At 33.6% G+C, this 25552-nt stretch overlaps 1 protein-coding gene across 1 annotated transcript; it reads right to left on the bottom strand.

Moving 5' to 3' along the window:
* Nucleotides 1–7164: 7164 nt before the first annotated feature.
* On the bottom strand, nucleotides 7165–23582 carry LOC124371778 (mannosyl-oligosaccharide glucosidase-like). The gene is made up of 4 exons (XM_046830124.1): nucleotides 23120–23582; nucleotides 16593–16750; nucleotides 14775–14952; nucleotides 7165–9119 (listed from the first exon to the last, which is right to left on the bottom strand). The coding sequence occupies exons 1-4, from the start codon at nucleotides 23324–23326 to the stop codon at nucleotides 7239–7241; spliced, it is 2424 nt and encodes an 807-aa protein (XP_046686080.1). The 5' UTR covers nucleotides 23327–23582; the 3' UTR covers nucleotides 7165–7238.
* Between the last annotated feature and the right edge of the window lie 1970 nt (nucleotides 23583–25552).

Genomic DNA, 25552 nt, shown 5'->3' with positions numbered 1-25552 from the left:
ATCCACCATAAAATTCATACTTGACTTCTCAATTTGATTTTCATAAGTAAAAGAACTATAACAAATTGGAGCTAAATACAATATTGTTTGGATTAAATAATTAAAAATCCACAATTACAAAGAAATTCTTTATTGTAGTAAGAAATTACATAATTATGCATCATTTTTAAAACTTTAAAAACAGGCTAAGACTCTACCTAAGAAGACTTCAAGGTGAATTCCTGAGATCTAAAGAGAAGTCTCTCCTCGTATAAATCCCTACAAATTAATCAAATGTAATAATATTTAAGACGGTTGAAGGCAGAAATATTCTTTCATAATTGCTTTTCTCTTCAATAAAGTAATATACTTTAGCTAAGCATTTCTCTTTTTAGTATGAATATTAAATAGTCTAGCTTTTCTCTTAAACGTTTGCCATAGATCATATTTTTACAAAATACTTTATTTTTTGCTATTATATAAAGATATATAAATATATTATTAACTAAATTTTTGGACTTATGAAAATACTAAATTATATACTATCGCTCAGTTGTTTGATTGTTAGGACATCTTTATACAACACAATGGCACAGATTTCATAAAACTACTGGGTTTTGTGAAATTAGTACATGTGATACTTATTAATCCTTATAGACCCAAGCAATATTTGTTTTAGTCCGACCCAAAACTCTTATTGTTGTACAAATTATCATTAAACAATAATGATTTTAATTTTTATACTAATCTCCCACTCAAGTGTTTGTGTTAATATATGAAAGTGAAGAAGTGCAATAATTTATAAAAACTTTAATTTAAAATCTATCTATAGATAGATCTGGTAAAAAAGAAAGAAAACCACTATTCCGGTGTAATAATACTAATCATGTAAGAGTTTTAATTATGTATATCAATTATATTAATAAGTTAACTTCTAATAAAAAATAGTGGAGCGATATTATGTACATAAGTCTTAGAATAGGATAGAATTAAAGTATTAAGTAATATACAACTTTAAATTTATAAAGTATATTTTATAAAAAAAGTATTTAGAACGCATACACTATACACTAAAATAATTTAATAAAAACATAACATTCTATTCCGTTACATAACACAAAATGCCTCAAACATGAAAAAGCACCATATGAACATGAATGTCAATTGGAAACTAAAAGCCTTTTATTATAAACTATACATAAATGAGTTCAACAAATTCTTATTGAAAAGAAAATTGCACATAAAATAAAAACAATATATTTTATAATACAGTAAAAAACATAACATTTCTGGTGCTATTAATCCTCCAGGTGTCAACTTCAGTTTGTACAGGGTCACAGTAACTTTTAAGGGTTTCACTGGACTCTTTTAATAAATTGATAAAAACTTTATGGCATATAGAAAGTGTAGCACCTTTTTTTCCAAAATAAATTGGAGAATCACAAAATGTACATGATCAAATTTTTTTTAGATATATAAATGAATGTTCAATAATAATTTGTTTACTTTTTTACATACACAAGGTGTTTTCAAAAATGAAAGGGAGTTTTCATTTTTGAAAAAATTATTTATTTATCCATCTCAATTAACGTTGTCACCTTCTAAATATTATGCACTTTTTGCCAGTGGTTCTTCCAATCCTCGAAACACTTCTCAAACTCGATCTATGGGATAGCATGTGGCTCTTTCAGCAATAAACTTTTAATGTCATCAATTCTATTTTTTACCTCCCCCTAAGGACCTGGCCCTTTAAGGTTCTCATAATAAAAAGTCTCATGGATCCATGTCTGAAGAATATGGAGACTGGTGCATCGTTACAGTACTGTTTTTGGCAAAAAATTCACAAACAAGCAATGAAATGTGAACAGGTGCATTATCCATGGTACAAAAGCCATGAATTGTTTTGCTACAAATCCGGACTTTATTGGATTACTTCATGCAAACGGCGTTGTACTTGCAGGTAGTACTCCTTATTGACCGTTTTACGTTGTGGCAAGACTTCATGATGCACTATGCCATTCAAATCAAAGAAAACAGTGAGCATGGAAAGAACACACGGAAGAACAAATTTTGCTCCCACATGTTTCGTACCCAAAACATTAAAAAAAATGTCATGGCACGGGCCAATTGATACGCCAAAATCAATTGAAAATCAGTGAATAATATGCTGATGCATCCAGAGCGTTTGTCATTTTCAATGTCTTCACAACCATCTTTGAAATGTTTATACCACTTGTAACCTTGTTTTACTCTTATCAGACTCACCATAGGTCTTTATTAACATTTCCCATACTTTTTTACACTTTATTCCATTTTTTACACAAAACTTGAAACAAATTCTTTGATCCATTTTTTAACAAATGAAAATTGGTGAGTTCATAAAACAGGTCTAACCCTAGCAGCTGGTACTGAAAAAGTAAACATTAAATACAGCTAGAAATTGTATTATACTTCAGGATCATGAGTACGAACATAATAAAAAACAATCTTGACAAGCTCTCCAAACCCGTGAAACTCCCATTACTTTTTGAACACAACTCGTATTTTTTACTTTTGTTGTAATATAAAAAGTTTCCAATTAATTCTTAGGCAAAAATGAGACAGGCCAAATTATACCAGATTTAGTTGTAATCCAAATATGTAAGGGTTTATATAGTTATATATACATAAATGTATAAGCAATCTATAAAATTTCAAATCTACAAATGTTTCACTGTTAAAATTTAGATGTTAGCGTTTCAATGCTTATAGATTGTAAACATATGATTATCCGTTAAAACTATTATTTTTTGTAATGTATGTTGTTCATAATATATAAAATAAGCAAAATTAGTGTGTTGGGTCTGGTACTAATACAAGAATACACTGATCCTGCCAAATTCCACCCAAGCCAACCACCATCAATTTAAGGACCCTCCCGCCAGGTTTACCACAGGCCAGTGACCTTCGTAAAAGTGTAAACAAGACTGCAAATATCCCTATGTCAGGTGCAGGAATCGAATCTGCGACTCCAAGACCAACTCCCGTGTTCAAGAGTACAGTCTTAGACCTCCTAACCATCCTATTGATGTCTTGTTAGGTGTACAGGTAACTGACATACAATTTCACTATACATTGATTCTCCCATTGTGCACTTTTAAACACACTTTTAAAGAAAATTAATAAATCCAGTATTACACAGTTAGAAAGAAATTAAAGGTACAAAACACTAAAATTATTATTTACATATTTTAAAACCTCAATTCTCTTTATTTTCACCGACTAACTTGCACTGGCTATTTATATAAATCCAAAGGCACAAAAAAGTTACATTAATTGAAAGCTCAACACAGAGTCTATACATTTGGTTTCCTAATAGCTTGTCTCCAGACAACATTAGTATTAGTTATTATTTGATGTTTTTATTCAATCTTGTTCAGCTGCATCAAGACAAGTTTACCATATAGCTTACAAGTAATGTCACAGATCTTGTTTCTTGTGTTTAGCAAATTAATTGACCCTTAATAGTAATATTTAATGTTTAAATAGGTGATCTTTTGCAATTTAGTGACATTAGGGACTTCTCTTTGATTCTATTATCTGTGACTTTTCTGAATCAGAAGAGGAAGCGGACCAAACTTTGTTTGTGTTTATAGGGTTGCTTATAATATCTACAAATAATCCATACTCTATCTATAAGTAATCTACATGTATAAAACAAACAAAGTTTTGGCTCACTTCCTCATCTGATTTGGGAAAGCAATTGATATTAGTCAGTATTAGAAATCCAGTACATTTTAGTCGGAGAAAATATAACCGTGACCCTGTAAAAACAATTGCATCGACGAAAATATCACCAATTGACACTGAGAGTGTCAAACTTTTTATCATTCTTGATTCTACAAATTCATGCTGTGAGATAAATCCATACTGTAATGAGATAAATTAGATGTACTTGCTATGTATTAAAACTATAAGAGAAGTAAAAATTGCATTACAAGCTCAATATTGGCAAGAAGTGAGAAAATGAATAACATATTACTGCATTCTCCTAAATGTCATGACTAGAAATTTTATGATTATTTTTTATTATTAGCTCTTATTAGTAAATATCACAAAATGTATTATAGTTTGCTATCAGCCTTTATTCATATTAAGAATAATTGGTAATATGTATCACTCATTTATCCACATCTACAGATTATCTGGATCAGCTCTACTGAGTGCAGGGTGTCAACATTTTATAAGAATAAACAACTTTTGTTGAATTCCTAATGCAATATTTTTTTGTTAATACGTATTTGGCATTCAGAATAAGCTTAGATATAATAACAAATTAACAATGTTGTTACTACAAGCTACTAGCCTACAAGAGGATGATAATTGATTGTAAATTTAAAAGATGTCGACTTCAGACTGATAATAACATTGCTGCAATGAATGACATAGGTATTGTTAACAGGAGCTTGTTTTTTAACAGTAACAGACAGTAAAAACAGTTATGACAATAAACTGGAAGATATAATGACTCATTCTTATGCCACATTGCAGATTATTTATTTTGAGTGACTTTCCAGCACTTCACAGTAGAAATGACGGCCTTGGAACATCAGCATGACCATAGTTCTCTGCAGCAGTGTTAAACAAAGTACTGCCCGTGAGATATTATACAAAATTATACATAACAATAAACAACATTTCTTTCTATTTGTTATTTTGTATGTTTGATCTATTATTATTCTTGTAAAGCAACATAAGAAATTGGCTCTTTTTTGCTATTATAATTATTGTAACAATTCCTTATTATCTATAACTTTGTATTTTTACTGTATTTCTAATTTCTCCAGATTTTCATTGATCAATATCACTTTCAATACCAATTAATATGGTTAAATAAGGTTATACTATACAACAACATTAAAATTGAAAGTGAATTCTGTTGGAGTTACTGTATATTTTGATTACCCTTTCAATCACAGTATCTACCAAAAATACCAGGACTATTTTGAACCTTGTTTGCAGTTTTGCTCAAAAACCAATGCCTTATTTATTTTTTAACCAATATACAAAACCTTTTTTTTATATACGACATTAAATGTACTCAATTATAATAAATGTAACAATTATTTATTCATTATAAACTAAACACAATTTCAAATCAGATAAAATTTAATACCCTTACAAAATTTCATTACTTTTTGAGAACAAGTAATTTAAATTTAAATTTTTATAAATTAACATTTTTAAATCAACCAGTTGATTTTGAATTACTCAAATAATTTAATTTAAATTATATTAGTGTACATACAAAAATTACTGGTATAAAATAAGCAAAGAAATAATTTACAAGTCTCATTTATTTCACAATTTCATTTAAAGAATAGGCCTATAATAAGCTTGGGGAAAATGTTCTATACTTTGTTAGTTTAAGACAGAACAGAATTTTAAAGGCCTTCTTCTATGGGGAGGCCTACTGCCATGCACTTAAGGGGACTTGGACAAAAAAAAATTATTTTTAACATTTATTTTTTTTATTTTTTTTTATTGTAGTATGACATTTTCGGAATACAATGATATTAATATTATCACTCACAAAAATTTCTAAATGCTTCAAATAAATTTTTGAAGTTGCCTCTGAAACGCCATTGACGGCTGTATCCAGTGTAGAGCTTTCTTATAGTGCTGATTTTACTGATTTATTATTTACTTACTCTTAGGTTTTGTTTCTCTATGACCTTAGCAGTTTTGACAGATGTCTGCTTGTTTTGTTATTGTCAATTGTTTGTAACCTAGCAACTTTGTTGTTCTGACAATATTTTGTTATTATTGGAAGTTGACTCAGTGTTTATAGACTTTTATTTCAAAGTGATCTTTGATAATATAATGAATAGACCTAAAGGAATCTTTAAAAAACGTACCAATAAAGGTAATAGGTTTTATAAAAGGTTACCTTCAGTTTCACCAGATGAAGACTCAACAGTTAGGCCTCGGCCTACTACTCCAAAAGTTGTAGTGCCACCCAGTTCTTCTGAGAAGAAATTAGGTAGTAGTGATGACCAAGGAAAGTCGAGTGAAGAAAAGAAGGAGAGCTCTTGGAGAAGAAGAGGAGAATGATGAACATTATGTTCCTGGAGGGTTTTAGAGCTCAAGTATTGTGAAAAATATACTTTTTATCTAAATTTTTTTGTTTTTTGCGTTTTCCCGAAAATTTTGATTTTTCACACAAATGACCCGTTTTCTCTGAAAGTACTAAAGATAACAAGCTGAAATTTTTACAGGATGTTTAGTACTTATCTATAATGCTACTGATCTACAAAGAAACAATTATAACAAGTATTGACTTATTAGGCCTCATTTTACTGAAAAATAGTCTATATTTCAGGGTTATTTTGAACTCGCTAGATAAAAAAAATCATAACTTGGCCAAACAGAGTTATAAGTTCATAAAAATAGATCAGTAGCTTTGTATAGGACCACATAGTAAGTGATAAAAATATCAGGTTGGTATCTTTATTACTTTCTAAGATAATGGGACACAAAAGTACCTAATTTAACATGGGTTTATATGGAGCGTTCAAGTCCCCTTAAGCCTCAAGGGCCTTTAGTGCACCCTGGAAGCACACTATTAGGCCAACCAGTCTATGATTTCAGCAGCTCCATATTTGAAGATAGTTAACTTTTGTTTGTGCCAAAATGTTCAGTCTAAATATATAAATAATTTTTCTTTGTGACCATTTTGGTAAAATGAAAGTTTGAATTATTATAAATATTTTATAATTATAATATATAAAAGGATGTTGGGATTCTATGCAGATATGTTATACAGCCACAATGTTAGATGTTATTGTAACAGTAAAACAAAAGAATCAAAAATATTTTGTAAAAACTACACACCAAAAAGTCAATTACAGTAACTGCAATTCTTACAATGTCCTTGCACACGTAATATTTTGATTTGTTACAAACCAAAAAATCATCAGTTTGGTACGTTTCAGATTTACCAATCTTAGTTATTTATTATTATTAATAAATTTCTTCTGCTAGATTGTAAATTGTTAAACAAGTAAAAAAGAAGTAGGTAAAATTCAATATCAATATCTAAATATGATTTATGTCAATATTATAGTCAAACTCTCGAAATACATTTTGAAATAACAACTGATATCAATTTGACACTTTCTGGATAATTTCAATAAAAACTGCAGGTACTTAAAAGTTATTTATTTGTCCTACTAACCCCCGAAATAATAAAAACAATTAACACAACCCTTTTAAAATTATTAATAAATTTCTCCCATGATGAGCACAATAAGTGAACTCCAGCCTGTAAACGGATGACATCTTTGGCCTTTCCCACTTTTGTCATCATATTGTTCCCACAGGTATCCTGTACGCTTATATTCTTTAAACATATTTTTTATCAGGTTCTGTCTTAAATCAACATACAACTTGTGTGCTATCTCTGAATAAGGCCCTCTTTGTTTGCTATAATAATTTAATGCTTTTAAAGCTAAATAGTTCATGTTGATCCAAATGGGACCCCTCCAGTAAGGAGGATCATGTTCTGTATTTCTCGCCATGTAGAGAGGTGAGACTTTCGACAAAGATCTTAGGCCATAGTTAGTCCACAGGTGGTCAGGGTTTTTCAAATCGTTGAGGAGCATTGACAATTTTGGTGACTCTGGATCTAGAATTTGTAGGAAGAAAGGAAATAAACTTACATAACCAAAGTTGGAATCAACAAACTGAAGCTCTGGGTCCTTGATTACTATTCTTCTATATGGCTGCTGTGTTGGAGGTCCATGTTGTTGGTGTATTGGTGGAGGCTTCTCCAATATGACATTATCCGTATGGAAACCGAAATCCGAATAAGTATTCTTCTTATAGGACCAATGTAAACGATCAAGAAGATGATTGTTAGACAGGTACTTAAAGGTATTTTCATACTTTTCTCCTTCTCTGCCCAGCAAAACTGCAATCTCAGATAATGCCTTCGCCCCCAAAGTGATCCAACAAAGCAAATCCACATGACGCTCGTCCACAGTGGGGTGAGAAGCTCTGGGGTAGTCATCGAGTCCTGAGGTTAACGTTTTAGGATTTAATTCCAAATTTGTCTTCTCGTCTCTCCCTCTCCAACGATATGCCCCTGGCAATTCCCCAATCTGAGTGGTATTATACCAGTCGAACCACTTCACTAATCTGCCATACATACGTTCAAGAACACCTAAACGGTTCTCATTTATTAACCTATCACCATAATGTTTTATTATGTAGTTAAGTGTAAGAAAAAATGTTGGGGGATTGGCATTTGTGTTTATCTGCGTCACAAATTCTTCAGGTACTTTAGCTAGTGCTTCAGAACCTAGTATCTGCTCACGAGGAATCCAGCCTTCCACATTCATTAAGTCAAACCAATGACTCATGATATCCATCTCAATTTCAAGATCCCACGATGCTATAAGTAGCCCATGGAAACCCTCATCCCAGAGGAATCCTCGAGGGAAAAAACTTCTAGAAGGTACTGAAGTATACAAAGGTGCTTTCCAATAAGGAACAGGCTTGTCTAATCTATCTGATATTACTCTTGAAGAACCATAAAAGTAACCTATTCCACCCAGAAGATTACTTAAGGCAGCTTGGGCAAAATTTATTTCTTCATCCTTAAATGTCTTTTCTTTTAGTTTGAAAATACTCTCAAATTTTGCGTCAAACTCTTCAACTTTCTTTGCCAGCAAATCCGTGTAGACTTTTCCAGTCAAGGTATTAGGCCTGTCGAAGTTGCTGCCTGATTCGAAGATGACATCCATCTCAAACGGGACACGTGTATTAACCTGCGTTGCTGAAAAGTTTCCCGGCACTCCCCGTGTTATGTCCCCAGGTAGCACAATCTGTCTGACACTGCGCACCGTCATCTCTCGCAGTGATGCCATCACCACTTCCTTGAGCAGATGCAGGCCACGTCCTTGTGTAACCAAGTAGGACTCCTGCTCCACACGGCCTGTCACGTTCACCATACGCACAGTGAATGCCCCCAGCTGCTCAGTCTCCCCAACTGTGCCCGTCAGCACATTCCCTGGGTAGTGGCTGAGTCTGCCTTGTGTCTGTGAGTCCAGAGCTGTATAGAACAGCAAGGCTACTGGCTCTCCCCGCGACTCTTGTTTCTGTTAACAATTCAGACAGTTAGTACAGTATAGTCATGTTGATGCTCAGATATAGACATCAAGATGACATAGCTAAGCTTTATATTTGTTGAGTTATATTTACAACTATACACTATTAAATAGCCAGAGGCTTTCAATTTGTATAGTTTTTCAGTTATTTGTAAAATAAACACAGTAAAACAAGAACCCTCAATTTTAACTTTTCCCTTAGTTTGATACTAGAATGCCTATGCTGACCAGGAGAGAATAGTTCAAAATACAGCAGTGCATCACTAAATAAATCATAAACAAGACAAAATTGGACAATTTTATTGGAATGTAATTAAAATTACTTAAAATGTAGTGTTTTCATAATTAGTTACAAATCAAATGTTTGTTCCTAAGGTTTAAATTGTAATAACAGATAGATTTAGTTAAAAATAACTTTAAACATTTTTTTTATTTAAAAAATGGTTTAAAGGAACTTAATATTCCAACTAGAAAAAATTAAACTAAATGCAATCAGCAAAATAATAAGATTCTGGGTATTTTAATAAATTGTTAAGGGGTTTAGGTCATAATATTTAAAATAAGGTACAAAAACATAATTTTCAAATTATTTTCTGTGTTAGTAATGGTACTAATTTAGGTAAGTAGAAAAATTATATCTTATCTATCCAACAAACGTAAAAAACAATTTGAACTTGAGTATTCAAATTTATGTATGATGTATGTCTTTATTGTAGGAAGTATGTTAATTTTTAGTTTTATTGTGTCCTAGGTGAACATTACACGAGGAACTTGTAAAAACTTTATTCTAAGTACAAGCTACGTAAATGATCAATACAAAGGATTATTCAGACAAAATATTCATATAAAAAATTTAAGATTTAAGTAGTTGTTTTCAGTACACATTTATGTTTTACGAAGGATGCAAAGCCAAGGTCACGAATAGGATTAAACCTCTAAAGGCAGTTCTGCTTCATGTGGTAAAGAATGGTTTTTATCATATAGAAAAAAATAGGAAAACTTGCACATTTTATTTTATTTTTATTCCACTGGGTGGCCACTCAAAATATTTTTCAAAGGTTGGTTTTTTTCAGTTTTCCTGGTAAAAATTGTTTGGTTCTAAAGAGAACCAAAAATATGAACCTTCCTGATAAAGATCGACACCTCCCATTTTAAAGTTCCTTTGCTTATATCTCCATGTAGTTTAATGTGTCAACGTAACATCGTGTACGCCTAAATCCAAATAAAAAGAGGAAACAACTACCCACAAAGCACCGCTGAGGGACAAACAGCAGTCCGAGATTGTAGGTTAGAGATCTATGGTACGTGGAATTTCGGTACAAGACCACAATTTTGCTGGTACGCAATACACAGTAAAACAAAAGAGCAAACCAGAGAAATTTTCATATGAATTCAACTATTAACTTTACTTATCCATTTTCACAACAAATTTGCAGACGTTCAGAGACCATATTTTAAAAATTACAGTTCTTATCCTCTATTTTTATTTGATAGAAATGATACATTATAATAAAATGGGCTTCCAGAATATATTACACGTATATGAAATCTATATAGGTATGTATTTGTACTAACGTACATAATTAATAATAAAATAATAATAATAAATTATTTATTGCGTAGAACATAAAAAACAATGTTATAGCAATCGTCACGTATATCGAGCTAAATTTTCCACTCGTTCTACCATCGAAGTCCCTTCCATACATACAATTTTTGCGTTCACTCTCTCTCACTCATTCGAATTGATCCACCACTTCCCCGGTCAGTCAGCCAATTGAGAGGTCTCCCAATTGTTGTGCCATAAACTCGTCTATACTGTAGAACGCATGTGTAATCAATGTTGTTTTTAGACGAGCTTTGAATGCCTTCAGCATGGGGACACATTTAATCGAGTTCGGCAAGTTGTTGACACTCCTGCCTGAGAAGGCAAACGCTCGTGAGCTACCGTCCTGCGTCTTCCAGTTCGGTAGTCATCCCTGCCTCTAGTTGCATAAGAGTGTAAATCACTACCTCTTGTGTGTTCGCATTTGGATTTGAAAAAAAGACACGTTTCCAAGACGTAGAGGCAAGGTAATGTCAACAATTTTAGATTTTTGAAAGCTGGCCTGCACGACTCTCTCCATTGCAGTTTTTGCAATTGTTTGAACTGCTTTTTTTTGAAGGATGAAAATTCTGGAAAAAGTTTGCGGTTGTGCAACCTCCCCACAATGCCAATCCGTAAGAAAGGTGTGGGGTAGATCAGTCCATAATATGCCGTCATCAGTACCTGCGTTGGGCAGTATTCGGACAGTTTCCTCAAGACATAAATGCCTGAGGATAACTTTGAAACAAACATAGTCTACATGACAATCCCAAGTCAAAACCTCGATCTAGGTGTATTCCAAGGAATTTCATTGAGTACACTTCAGTGATTTCAGATTCGTCTAACATGACTGTAGGACTACAATCTGAAATCTGTTTGTCGCAAACTAAATTGAATGAATTTTGATTTCAAAGGATTTGTTTTGAGATTGAGCTCATTGAAATGTTGAACTGCACTGTTGAGCTCAATGAACGTAATTTTTCAAGTTCTTCTTGTGATTTTGAGTTGAGACAGAGAGTCGTGTCATCTGCGTACTGGACGAGTCGCCCTTGTTGTACCGATGAACCAACATCATTTACGTAGATCAAGAAGAGTAAAGGGCTAAGTATGGAGCCCTGAGGAACACCATAGCTCAGACCCTCCTCTCCCGATTTGACGCCTGAAATGCCTACAAATTGTGTTTCGATCACTGAGATACGATTTGAGCCACTTGAGCGACACTCCTCGCATCCCGTAATACTCCCAGTTTGCGAATGAGGATTTGTATGGTCGACACAGTCAAACGCTTTTGATAAGTCAAGGAAAATACTCAAAGTATCTCCTCCGACCTTCAATTCCCCTCTACTATCGCATCGACTAGACGCACGACTGCGTCTACCGTTCGATCTACCACTTCGGAATCCCCGAACTGGTTTACAGACAGCAGATGGTGTTTGTCCAGAAAATTCACACAACAGGAAAGAAAGAGCTTCTCAAAGATTTTGCTGAAGACGGCAATATCGATATATGGGGGCGGTAATTTTGAGTTGAAAGAGGGTCACCCTTCTTAAAAATTTGGAGTGACTTTAGCGATTTTGAGAGAGGAAGGAAACGCTCCCGAGTGAAAAGAGAGGTTGATAAGGTGTTCGAGCGGGCCCAATAAATGCTTAGAGCATTGCTTTAGGAGCCACGTTGACACATAATTTGAGTCATTAGACCATTTTGATGGGAAGCCTCGTATCACTCTAGCAATTTTCCTCCTCTGATACCGGGACCAGAGCCAATGAAGGTATTGGACTCGGCCACTGACATGTGAAACCGGCTGGCTAGATGGAGGACGATGTCCTAGTTCAGCTCCAACCGAGGAAAAGAATTTATTGAACTCCTCAGCTACCCTTAAAGGATCATTGATGAGTTTATCTTTGATCTGTAGTTTCAATCGGTTTATCAATTAATACATTTTTATTGTTGAATGAAGGGCCCATGCAGTTTTTGATACGTTTTTCGACGTGAGCAACGCTTTGTTTACATCATAGGCTTTCGCAGCTTTGATGACTTTTCTATAAATTTGTTTGTACTTTTGAAAAAAAAATCTTTTTGAACTCTTCGTTAACTGTGTGCTTGTTTATTTCCGAGAAAAATAAAAATTTTTCTCTAGAAACCAGGATACCTTTGGTAATCCATGTGCACTTTCGTTTCTTAGGTCTTTGTTTGGTTTTTCCTTAGAGGACAGCTCACGTCTAGATGAAAATTGAATGTTTGTTCAAATTTTTGAAATTGCCTATATGAAATATATATAGGAATGTATTTGTACTAATTATAATACCAACATTTGCAAAGAATTTACTATTTCATTCATAATAAAAGGATTTTGAGGTATTAACGTACATATATTTATATTTAGAATATATTTATGTACAATTACACAAAGTACAATGTAAAATAGAAAATTAGCGATTGTCTATTAGTTTGCTGCCGAGCAGCTGACATCCATGCTTAGAACCAGCAGATACACTGCCTTTGAGGAACATAAACATAGATATGCGAAACAAGAACTTAAAATCAAATATTATGTTTTAAATCACGACATTTTGTTACTCAGGGTGGGCACTCAAATCTCTTTTCAAATTCCCATTTTTTCCTGGTTTTCCCAGTCGAAAATTGCAGATTATCTAGTCTATTTTCAAACGAAATAGACAACTGTAATACTGCATTTAACCCTTACGCCAAGTGCAACGATGACGTTTTATCATCACTAGCAGTATTTGCAAGAAATGCCACAAAGCTGAGGTGCTCTAGCATTTTGTCCCGTTGACCCCTCAGCTCATTCTTTTCAAAATGATATTTTCCCTCAAGAATAAGAGTTGGTCAACTTCGTCCGGGAACCCCATTCACCAACTGAATATTACTTGAGTACAAAAAACCTGTTTGTATCACGGTTATGACCGCTCTGCCAGTTTACGGAAGCGTACCACTCGTTTAGTGCCAAAATCCGAAAGGATCGGTCAGCCAATTTTAATTGCCCAATGCATTGTTACGTTTTTTTTGGGAGGGGGGAAGGGCGGAGTCTTGCCTCGGCACAGGAGTTGAACTAACCAAAATAAACTCACTACATTAGTGGATCACGCTTAGATCAACTGGCGTCAGATGTAGCTCATGAACATATGTCAATCCTTATTCACAATTTCACGATCCCCGTAGCATAAAATATGATTTTTCGAGATTAATCAGTTTTTGATTCAAGATGCTGTAAAATTATGTTTTGATTTTATAACTTCTTGGAGGCAAAAATTATTTTTGAAATTTTCCTGGTTCTTAGAAAAATTCCTGGTTTTCCCTGTCGGGAGGCCACCTTGTTATTGTTCATACCTGTTATTGTTAATACAGTCTTAAAAAATTACAAAAACAGCTTTTAGCAATTGCTTATTTAGACACTAAAAATACGAGATTCAAGCCATGACAATATTTTTTACTGTGGCATTAAGGTTTAAAAAAGAATAAACATTGCCAGGAGATTAAACCATATGGAGATTGTAAAGCAGACATTTACCGTTAAAACTATTTTGTCAGTGAGTGCATAGATAGCGTTACTGTACTAATTTTTTTTGTTGAGTTATAATCCATTTTAATCTTGTGATACTGGCCTAATTTTTATGAACTGGATGACCTTAAGACGGTGTGTATTTTTATTATTGTCAGGATTTAATTTGAATGTTGAATTTAGCTCCAGTTCACCTTCCTTTTATTGAGATGAGACAATGAGACTACTACTTCACATATTTATGAGTCTCTGATGTTGAAACGATGTAAAGGTTTGTTTTGAGCTCTTTCGTCACCAACCTTTTTTTAGATCTCTTCAGAAGAACATGACTTCAGATTCTAGAAGTCAAGTCTAAGACAGCGCCAGATACCAGACACTGCAATAGGTTGTTTGAAAACACTATTTTTGTATTAACAACTAATAAATATATTTAGCAGTTTTTCGCTTCTACAAGAAAATTCAGTTTAAGTAACTTATTTATCTGTTTTTGGTTAAACATGCCTAAATTAATAATCTAGATTCTAGAATTAACTCTACTGACCAGATGAGAGACTGATATGCGGGCAGTCCAGTCACCACCATTAGAGCCCCCCGCACGTTTGATGAACGATGTAGTAATCCGCACAGGCCCATCATCTATCTCCTGGATACCGAAGCTGCGACCATCATGCTTGGTCCATGTGTATCTATCCAGACGATCTCCCTGTTCGCACCAATGACTGTTAAACAATAACACATGACCAAGTAAATTAAAATTCATTAATTATGCCTCTTTTGGATTCAATTAACAGATTAATTAAGTATCCCTATCTCCATCAAATCCAAAATTAACTGATGAGGTGTTGTCACTCCTTACATCAGCAGTTCTTGGCATGAGTGACACATCCTCCTTGAGAGACATTGAAGATTTTAAGGGGAGGAGTCAGTTATTAGAATATATTATCCTATATTACAATAATAGGAAAGTGTTGGGAAACACAGCTTGCATGCATGGTTTCTTAGTAGTGTATACCGCAGTTTGTTCGAACAGTAAACATAAACATGGGACAAGTTGTAGTTGTAGTAGGTCTTAGGTAACGCCAAAATCACTGCAAAATAAAATACTGTATAGAGATTATTATATTAAATATCAATTTATTTTCATAGACAAAACTGTTTTTATTTTCCTTAGTGCATTATTGACAATGTTGTTTTGATAAGGTAATTAATATAATTAGATTGGACATTATTGTTCTAAATTAATTCAAACAAAGTTAAATCATGAATGTGGTATTTGAGTAATGGCGACTAGAAATGGGAAATACTGTTATTTGTCAATAACCTATTACTAAAATAACGTGGTCAGGTACTACGTTCCAGTAACCTGTTACCAGCAGATCTACTCTCGGTATAGCATCTTCTTTTTTCTCCAGAAGTGCAAGGCTCCAAAGATGCCACTGAAGCCTGCTGATGATGCCAGATCATCCAACGCAATCTGACATTGGAGAAGTTGGATGATCTGGGAAGCGATCTAAGGTCAGGTAAGTACCGATCGGAAATGCCCTTAGCCATCAGTGCTGGCTTTGGTGGCGCCTTCCACCTGCACTTCTGGCAAAGATAGAAAAACATCCATCGAGATAGTACCCAAATTTAAGCTCATATCACATGAGCGATTCTAAAGATGATCTTTAACTTTGATTCTCCTAGTAACATATTTATGATAACTTAATCTAAACCAACTTATAATAACATTCTATAGCATATTTCCATTCCTAGCCTCATTGCTTGCACAAAATCACCTAAATTGTTACAGGAGGTCTGAGTAATCTAAAACTAGAAAAACATGAGAATGCCAAATCATTCAGTCCACCTGTAACTAAAATTACAGAATGTTACCGGTAACACTTTATCTCAGTAATAGGTTACTAAAGAATAACTCTGATACTGGCACTAATACGTTATAAACCACCCATTTGTACTGGTTTCAAGTATAATGGCAATGTACATAATTATGGTATTTATGTCATAAGATATCGGACACATTAATCTTTCTAAATAGTAAAAAAATAACTACATTTTACACTGTTTTGTTTGTTATATTTTACAAATATACATAGCCTAGACAATTTTTTTATAGTAAAATCATTACTTGTTAAGAAACAAAAAAATTTAACTATACTGTAATAATTATAAATACCTACATCGTAATTTGATTTCAGTAGTAATATCAGGGATTCATTAGTCATGAATATCAATGATTCGATTGTCGTGGTGGCCGCTTATTATCTGCAGTAAAAAATACTACAAAAAATAAATAGCCCCCTTCATTAAATTAATCAAGTGTAGACTATGTACAAAACAATAGGTACATTTTGCTTACCGTATACTAATACCATCTGGACCAACCCGGTTCGGGAAATACCACATTAGGCCAACAACAGGAGAGTGAAACTCTCTTGTTTTCAAACCAAAATAGTTTCCAGGTCTGTACGAACCCCAGTAGCGGTCAGGAATCATCAACCCACTTTCTGTGACCACCTATGAACACAAAAATATTGAATATAAAATTAGTTAGTCGTTACAAAATTGTGAATCCGTTTAAGTGTCACTCAGGGCTATTGCCCTGCCACTCATTTTAGCCAGAACTCTTCAAAACTTACTTGAGTAATATTAGTTAACTAGTAACAGTAATAGAGTAATAATAACATTAATTATCATTTATCAGTATTGTTGACTCTACTGCAGCCAAAACTGAGAAATATATATTTATATACAATATTAGTATTAAAATAATGAAAAATTAGACTACCTATCCGATGGGTACTATCTCAAGAGATATTTTTTGTTTATTGCCAGCAGTGCAGATAGATTTGAAATGAAATGAAAAAAGTCTTTATTGGAGGCGAAGTTAGGACTATAAAGTCCTCTCTACCACTTAACCTCGATTTCGTATGTCCATACAATTATGATTTGAGTTTATATTAATTTTTATTTGTACCACACTGATAAGACATTCATTTGAAGTTATGTAAGTTTCTTTCTGTTGTATTTTTCTAACAGATTGAAATCAAACACTCAGCAAATCTGAATAACTTAATTAACATTATTCTGTTACTTCAAAACCTCCTGAATTCACTAGCTTAATACTGTTATTTTAAATACTTAAAGGTGGCAGCATGATGACTGACAAGAGCAAAAACAAATATAAGGGAGACCCACAACCACAACTTAGATCATGTATTCAAATGATTCCCAGCTACAACTCAAAATTAAAACAATGAAACATTTCAAGGAAAATATTTCCATTTTCAATGTTCTACAACTTTGTTATTTGTTATCACCCAAAATCCCTGTGTAGTTTTACTCAGAAGCACAAGTGCAGAAAAGTAGTAATATCAAAATATGATGATCTTATGTTTACAAGTCTAAAGAATACAAAATATTGACCACAATTTCATCTCTGATCCACACACAAATCCCATTGAATTTATAGGAACTACTCTCTGACGTTTTACACCCACTTCAGTTTTTACAATCAGCTGGTGATAAGAGTGCTCATTTATTTTTAAGAAAGTAGATTTAATGTAATTTATTATGATATAAATTACGAAGTAAACCTAAATGTTTAATGCTTGTTTTTACATTGTAAATTAACAAAAAATAGCAACTAACTATTATAGCTTTAATTCTTGTTTGCAAAATAGTGTCATTTATTACAAGAACACATATTTATTTGTGCTATTCAGGTTATGGAGTTCCACCCCAACCCACAGTATCTGATTACATTCTTGAAAAGATATTTACATAACATATTTTAGGGTTTTATATCTGATCAAAGGATATACCTGACTTTTTAAAACTCTTTCCTTCACTACAGTAGGTGAAAATAGTGATTTAGTTAATCATCATGTTGGTTAACAGGTTTTGTTAGCGTTCTTTACATTTTGTAATGTATATTACGTTCATATACAATGTGTAAAAAAAGTCCCGCACAGGCTTGATCCTTTCTGAACGATTACAGGTAAAGCAAAAAAGTTGGTTCATCATTACTACACCTATAAAATCTACTATTTGAAGTAATTACCATTTTTTGTAACATCAAGGGAAAGTCTCTGAGGATGATCTGTGCTAACCTTCTGTACAAGAAGTCAGAAGGAAATCTTAAATTAGAGCATAGGTCGAATAGTACATCAAAGGTATTTATTAGTACAGTACAATGCCACAAATTTGACCTAAAAAGGTCCACTCTTTAAAAAATTACGCTGCTTTAAAGTTTGAAATATTTACAATGTAGGTCTTGTTCTAGGTGGTTTAATATTCTTGCCAGTTGTGAAAGTTTAACTTATGAATACTGGATCTAAGAAATAGTTTTTAAGGTAATTATTGACTCATTACACTCAATGAAGGATGGTCTAAGAGGAGTTTGACAACACATTTTCATGTGACCTGAACTTAAATGTTGGTACTACCTCAAGGAATGTTCTTTTCTCATCAGAAGTGCGGGAGATGCCACCGGAGCTCACACTGATGGCCAGGGGCATTTCCGATCGGTACTTTCCCGACCTCAGATCACGTCCTAGATCTTTATCGATGTCAGGTAATGTTAGACGATCTGGCACATGATCTGTGTTCAGGAAAGTATGGATTGGAAATGCCCCTAGCCATCAGTGTGGACTTAGGTAACTTAGCACCACCTCATACTTCTAGTGAAAAAGAAAATTGTCCTTTAAAATATTACCTAAATTCAAGCTCAGATCCATGTATACTTATTAACTTTTTGGTACTTTGGGATTATACCGACCACACCCAGACATGAATCGTTATTTCACATTTCGTTTCTACTGATTACTAGATTAGCGTAGAACAATATTTCGTCAATATAAAACAGGAATTGTCTTATCGCAAACACCTCCCCATCCTCAGACAGAGGTCAAAGTCGAGCGTCTAGTAGATAACGTGATTGCAGAGTCTCGCCGCCCGTTCAGCTGGTGCATCGCTTTGTTGTACTTCCGTGTTTTACCTCTACATTTCTCCAAACACAAAAATTCAACAAAAACAAACATTTACCAAACTAAACTTTTTATTAAAAAAACACTCAAAACTTGTTTTTATTCTTGATCACATTCCGCCACCCAAAATGCGAGTGCCTCCGGCCATCAGCGCGGGCTTCGGCAGCACCTTCGGTGCTGCCCCGCGCTGATGTCGACGAAAGAAAAACATCCCTCGAGATAGTACCTATCAGTAAAATATCAAATTCTAGAGGGGCTAATCAGAAATATAAATTGAATTGTAATGGAAAGGCAATGATGTACCGTGCAAATCACGTGATGCCGCGCGGCCTGCCGTAATCAGGATTCTCGAGAAAGATAAGATAACAGCGACAACAATACCGATCACAATACCTGGAAATGCTTGTAAGTTTGTAATTTTGTAATTGAAGAGTTGTTTTTTCGTTCTATCATGTTTGTTTCTATAAATTTCTATTTTTGTGTTCTTCATACTGGTGTGGTCGGTATAATCCCAAAGTACCAACTTTTTATATTTATAATACATACATTGTATTTACCTACTATATAGGCTAATAACAAATAGTAGATAAGGCCAGAGAAGCCTCCTAGCTGTCATCGATTCCTTTTGGGAGGCAGAAATCAAGAACCGTTTGTCATAATGACATGTAATGTTCACAATAAGTTCAATAAAGTCTGTTATTTATAATAATGCAGTTTTTTAGAACTAAAAAAATATAAATATACTTTTTATATCCTATTAATCACAATAAAATTGTCTACAATAACTTAACTTAATGACAATTTGATTGGTTAAAATGTTTTATAAAAATATATTTTACTTTGTTTATTTTATTTTTTTGTTTTTCTGATATGGTCTCCGGATAATACCTAAGTATCGTTAGGTCTGACAGTCAGGTAGTTACATAGATGAGTTTTAATTAATTTATCAAAAATAACGACAGTTAATTTATAAAGAATAATGGTACTTTGGGATTATACCGACCACAACCTGACATGAATCGTTATTTGACATTTTGCTTCTACTGATTACTAGATTAGCGTAGAACAATATTTCGTCAATATAAAACAGGAATATTGTCTTATCCCAAACCCCTCCCCATCCTCAGACAGAGGTCAAAGTCGAACGGTCTAGTAGATAACGTGATTGCAGAGTCTCGCCGCCCGTTCAGCTGGTGCGTCGCTTTGTTGTAGGCCTACTTCCGTGTTTTACCTCTACATTTTTCCAAACACAAAAATTCAATAAAAACAAACATTACCAAACTAAAACTAAACTCTTTATTGAAAAAACACTCAAAACTTGTTTTTATTCTTGATCACACTCTGCCACCCAAAATGTGAGTGCCTCCTTTGGTGCTGCCCCGCGCTGATGTCAACGAAAGAAAAACATCCCTCGAGATAGTACCTATCAGTAAAATATCAAATTCTAGAGGGGCTGATCAGAAATATAAATTGAATTGTAATGGAAAGGCAATTATGTACCGTGGAAATCATGTGATGCCGCGCGGCCTGCCGTAATCGGGATTTTCGAGAAAGATAAGATAACAGCAACAACAATACCGATCACAATACCTGGAAATGCTTGTAAGTTTGTAATTTTGTAATTAAAGAGTTGTTTTTTCGTTCTATCATGTTTGTTTCTATACATTTATATTTTTGTGTTCTTCATACTGGTGTGGTCGGTATAATCCCAAAGTACCAGAATAATTCTTAGTGGGATCAGTATTTTTTTTGTAAATTGTCCACCATTTTGTTGCTTGACCTATTATGTTCACGGAAAGAGTAGATAAGCGGACCCAGTTTTTGTATATAGTACAATCATCAATAGGCCTACTTAATATTCATTTATCGAATACGCATTTATAAATCATATCAACATGGCTATATAGCCATAATCACAATCGTATTTTTAATAAAAATACCTAATACAACGCACACAGTGATAAACCTATGAATTATAAATGAGCTCTAACGATCAAACAAACTACTAGAACTGGAATTAGGAAAAACTCATACATAATAATGAAATGATAAGAACATAAAAACCATTTATAACAAAAAATACGAAATATGCATAATTATTTGTTTTGTCCTATATAGCAATGATTAACCATTTTCGAGAAGTTATTGAAGAATCTTCTCTAGAAAACCATAATTCTCTTCTTCAGAAATACTCACAGAGATTATCTGCAACTGTCTGTTATTATCTATAAAAGGAAATACGTTTATCATATGAGAAAGTCTTTACAGTTGATACTATCTAGTTATAGTTCAAAATCAGTATCGGTTAGTTATATCGAAAGTTATAATTGAGTAGTATCGTTTATCATTATAGATATAAAAAAACCGGGTCTGCTTATTGTATCCTACTTACTTTCACTTTTTTTCTCCCATTCAGAATACTGATTACTCCTGGTTCCCTAGTTCATAAAGAGCCAACTGTAGTGAAATGATCTAGTATTTTTCCCCGTCAAAACAATAGTAAACCTCATTCACTTTTACATAGTCATTTTTGTTTATTGTAGCGAACTGTCTCATTACGAAGATTCTATGGTATTTATTTACAATACCGTGACCATGAAAAATGGACTTTTTTTCATGGGTTGGGCATTTATAGCCAAGTGTTATTATCACAGGTGCATATAAACTGGGGGGAAAGTATATCATTGTATTATATTGATGCCTTTCGGGCATTATTGCATTAAAGATGGAAAATAACCGACAAAATTTTGTCGAACAACACTTGGAGGGTTAAGGATCAGGGGCATCACGTGATCTGGGATTCGACTTTTGCAAGCTCGAGTAAATTTTTTTTCTATAAGAGCAAGCAGTGCGCAGCACTGCGCAGCGGGCAGGCATCGTTGACAGGATTAACGTCATCATTTCAGTAAAATTGCCAGAGGTACTGTCAAAAACAGAGTTTTCAGAGGATTTCAAAAAATCGTAACTCCTTTGATTTTCGTTGCCGACGAATTTTTTCTTCACTATTGTTTTCAGGAAAAATTGTAGTTTTCAGGAAAAAAAAATGAACATACCTTTCCATGGTCACGATTTTGTAAATTGATACCGATTCTATTAATACACATTCAAACATTTTGTAGATTTTCCTATGAAGATTATACTTTTTTAATATTCAAATGATTAAGCACAACATAATTTGTAATAACGAAGCCCAAATAACAGAAATCGTTTGAGCATTTTGCTACTGGGGCTTGTGACAACATGGTAAAAGTTTTTGTGTGAGAGAGGTATCCTACATTGGTAAAAGTTTTGTCACTTAAGTCTTTTTAATGATTGTAGCCCTACAAGTACTCATTAGGGTAATTTATTACACCTGGATGTTGTACCCCTTATAGGATACAGGTTGTTATATAAATGAAGCTGGGTCCTAAGTTTTATAAAAAGTAATATTTTCTTGAATTAAAAATACTGTTCAAACCAATATCAACCATTGGTTCAATAAATGGCAAGAAGTTTTATTGCATACCTATTATGTTGTGATTTCTTATACCTCAAATTTTAATCGTGAACCCGATCGAGTACATATCTTTAAAAGTGAAAACTCCAGGCAAGTTTGAAAACCACTCTTACAATGGCTAAAACATGTACTCCATCAGGCGCACAACACATTTTACTAAAGCCTAGCATTATCCAATTGCAAATATGAAAGATGCGTGTACCTGATAAGATAGGTAGAGGTAAGGTAGGCTAGTCTTCTTTAACTTGTTTAAGGTAGTTTTTTGACCATTTAGTAGGTCTTCCGAATTATACATAATATAATTAACATAAACTCAAGAAAAATGTTAATTCACCTGGGTTCTGTAAACTAACTTAGTATCCAAACCTTTTCTCTATTTATTGTTAACTATAATTTATATACCTTGTGTTCATCATAGGGTGTTGTAACTCTTGTTTCTAAATAACCTTTACCAGCAATATACATTGCGATAGCAATTATAACCATAACTATTGTTTTTTTAATTGACACCACAAAACTATTGCTATTCTCAGCGTCACTTGGTATTGCTTTATCCTTTTGCATTTTTTGTGCTTTTTCAGGTTTTTGTACCTGCCTCTGACGCCCCATTTTTAAATATCTAACCTAAAGATTCTAACAATCACGAAATTTAATAAAGCACTAAATTTACAATTTTAATCGTCCATTGTTATTAAGTTTACCGTAACCTCTATTTCTGACTTGTAAACAAAATCATAAAATGTAGACACAAGTACGAGAAGAAATCTTGTACTTTTTACTAGGAGTCAGGAGTTTTTACTTTTACACGTCTTATTAACATCTCTGGACACTTCAAACACGAAAAAAGCTATCATTACAACAACACAACCCTGTCTGTCTATGGATTTCGAGTGTGCATCGTGCAAAGATCTTTTTTTTTAGCTATTCTGGCTTCGAAGTACACTGTTTAATTTATTTGCAAAGTTAGTACACTGTTTATTCTTGTCTATGCATTATTGGCCCTCCCCGGGATTTTAACCCGTGATCTCTCAATTAGAGAGCCGAGACTAAATCCATTAGTCTACGGAGGATGAACGCGTGCTTTGGTCACATACACATATTATTCATTATAGATAGAAGTTAAGAAAAGAGAAAAATATGCGTAAAAATTACCCGCTTCATAATATTAATATTCATTTGGGTAAAAAAATTGCGTTTATTTGTAAAAGTACAGACTCTGGTCTTTTACAAAGACGCTTCACTGATTACTATTTAGTTACTGTTGTAATTTTATTGTAAGAATAATATAATTTACATTCTAAATAGTTAAAATTTGATAAATATATAGTGAAAATAGTAATTACATACAATCAGTAATTTGTATTAATTCCTTTCGAATAAAGGTTGGTTTAGTAACATTAGATGAATTTAGTTTATATAGAGGGGTGCAAAAGTAGGTATACAGTTTTAGTTGGTTGGTAATGCCCAAGTTAGCCACCTGATCAGCTGTGTAATACGTTTGCTACTAACAGCTGGCAATGTTTTCTCATTGTTACTGTTGTTATTATTACACTTCTGTCATCATGGCTGGTTACATGACCAACGATCAACGAAAGTGGGTTTTGAAAGAATATTGGAAGACAGAAAACTGTGAAAGAGTTCGAGAGAGATGGAGAGAAGAGTTTGATACACCACCACCAACCAGATTAAGTATTTATAGACTAAGAGATAAGTTTAACCTTACAGGATCTATCTGCAATGGTCCAAAGGCTGGACGACCAATCACTGTCACTACTCCTGAAAACGAAATGATTGTCGCGCAGACCTATGTTCAAAGCCCAAAAAAGTCAAGAAAAAGGGCATCAATTGAACTGGGCATTGAACGCAGATCTTTAGGACGCCTAATGAAACGGTTAGGTTTGAAAATGTACATTCCAAGACTTATTCATGGGCTAATAGAGGACGACCCTGATCGTCGACTGTAGTTTTGCGAGATAATGTTAAACGAGGAACTTCAAGGTGCGGGAATTATTCAAAAAATTGTTTGGAGCGATGAGGCTAATTTTAAGCTTTCAGGTGCAGTCAATAGACACAACTGTGTCTATTACTGTTTTGATAATCCACACTTGACATTCGAAGAACAGCTGAATCAACCTGGAGTAACAGTTTGGGCTAGCATTTCATGTAAAGGTGTCATTGGACCTGTCATTTTTCATAACACTGTAGACCAACATGCATACAGGAACATGCTGACTGACGTTATACCACAAATAAAAATCCAGCAGGGTAATGAGGAATTCTACTTCCAACAAGATGGAGCTCCTGCCCACTATGCGACAATCGTGCGTGACCTACTAAATCGGGAGTTTCCTAACTCGTGGATCGGTCGAAGAGGATTGGTTGAATGGCCAGCAAGATCTCCCGATCTGACACCGATGGATTTTTTCTTTTGGGGAGTTGTCAAAGACAAGGTATTTTCGAAAAACCTCGTGATCTTAATCAGATGGTTGAATTCATTCGCCAAGCTTGCCAAGACATAGATGAAAATAAAGAACTTTGCCGAAAAGTGTGTTTAAGCGTAACTTCAAGGTTACAGCAGTGTGTTGACTGTGAAGGCAAACAATTTGAACACAAAAGGAAGTAAGTGTATTGGTGAAGTACAACACTTTTAAGAGTTAATTTCTGTTTCTTAACGCTCTTAAAATAGATTGTAAAAGTTTAGTTTTTGTAGAAATAAACCTACTTATTCTTTAACATATTTAATTACTGTATACCTACTTTTGCACCCCCCTGTATATCCCACTAGTCTCACTAATATTATAATGCGAAAGTTTGAATCTTTGGATATTTGTATGT

Source organism: Homalodisca vitripennis, chromosome 1, assembly GCF_021130785.1.
Source record: "Homalodisca vitripennis isolate AUS2020 chromosome 1, UT_GWSS_2.1, whole genome shotgun sequence".
Taxonomy (NCBI): domain Eukaryota; kingdom Metazoa; phylum Arthropoda; class Insecta; order Hemiptera; family Cicadellidae; genus Homalodisca; species Homalodisca vitripennis.
The sequence above is the reverse complement of the archived record's forward strand: the minus strand, read 5'-3'. Positions and strand labels throughout refer to the sequence as shown.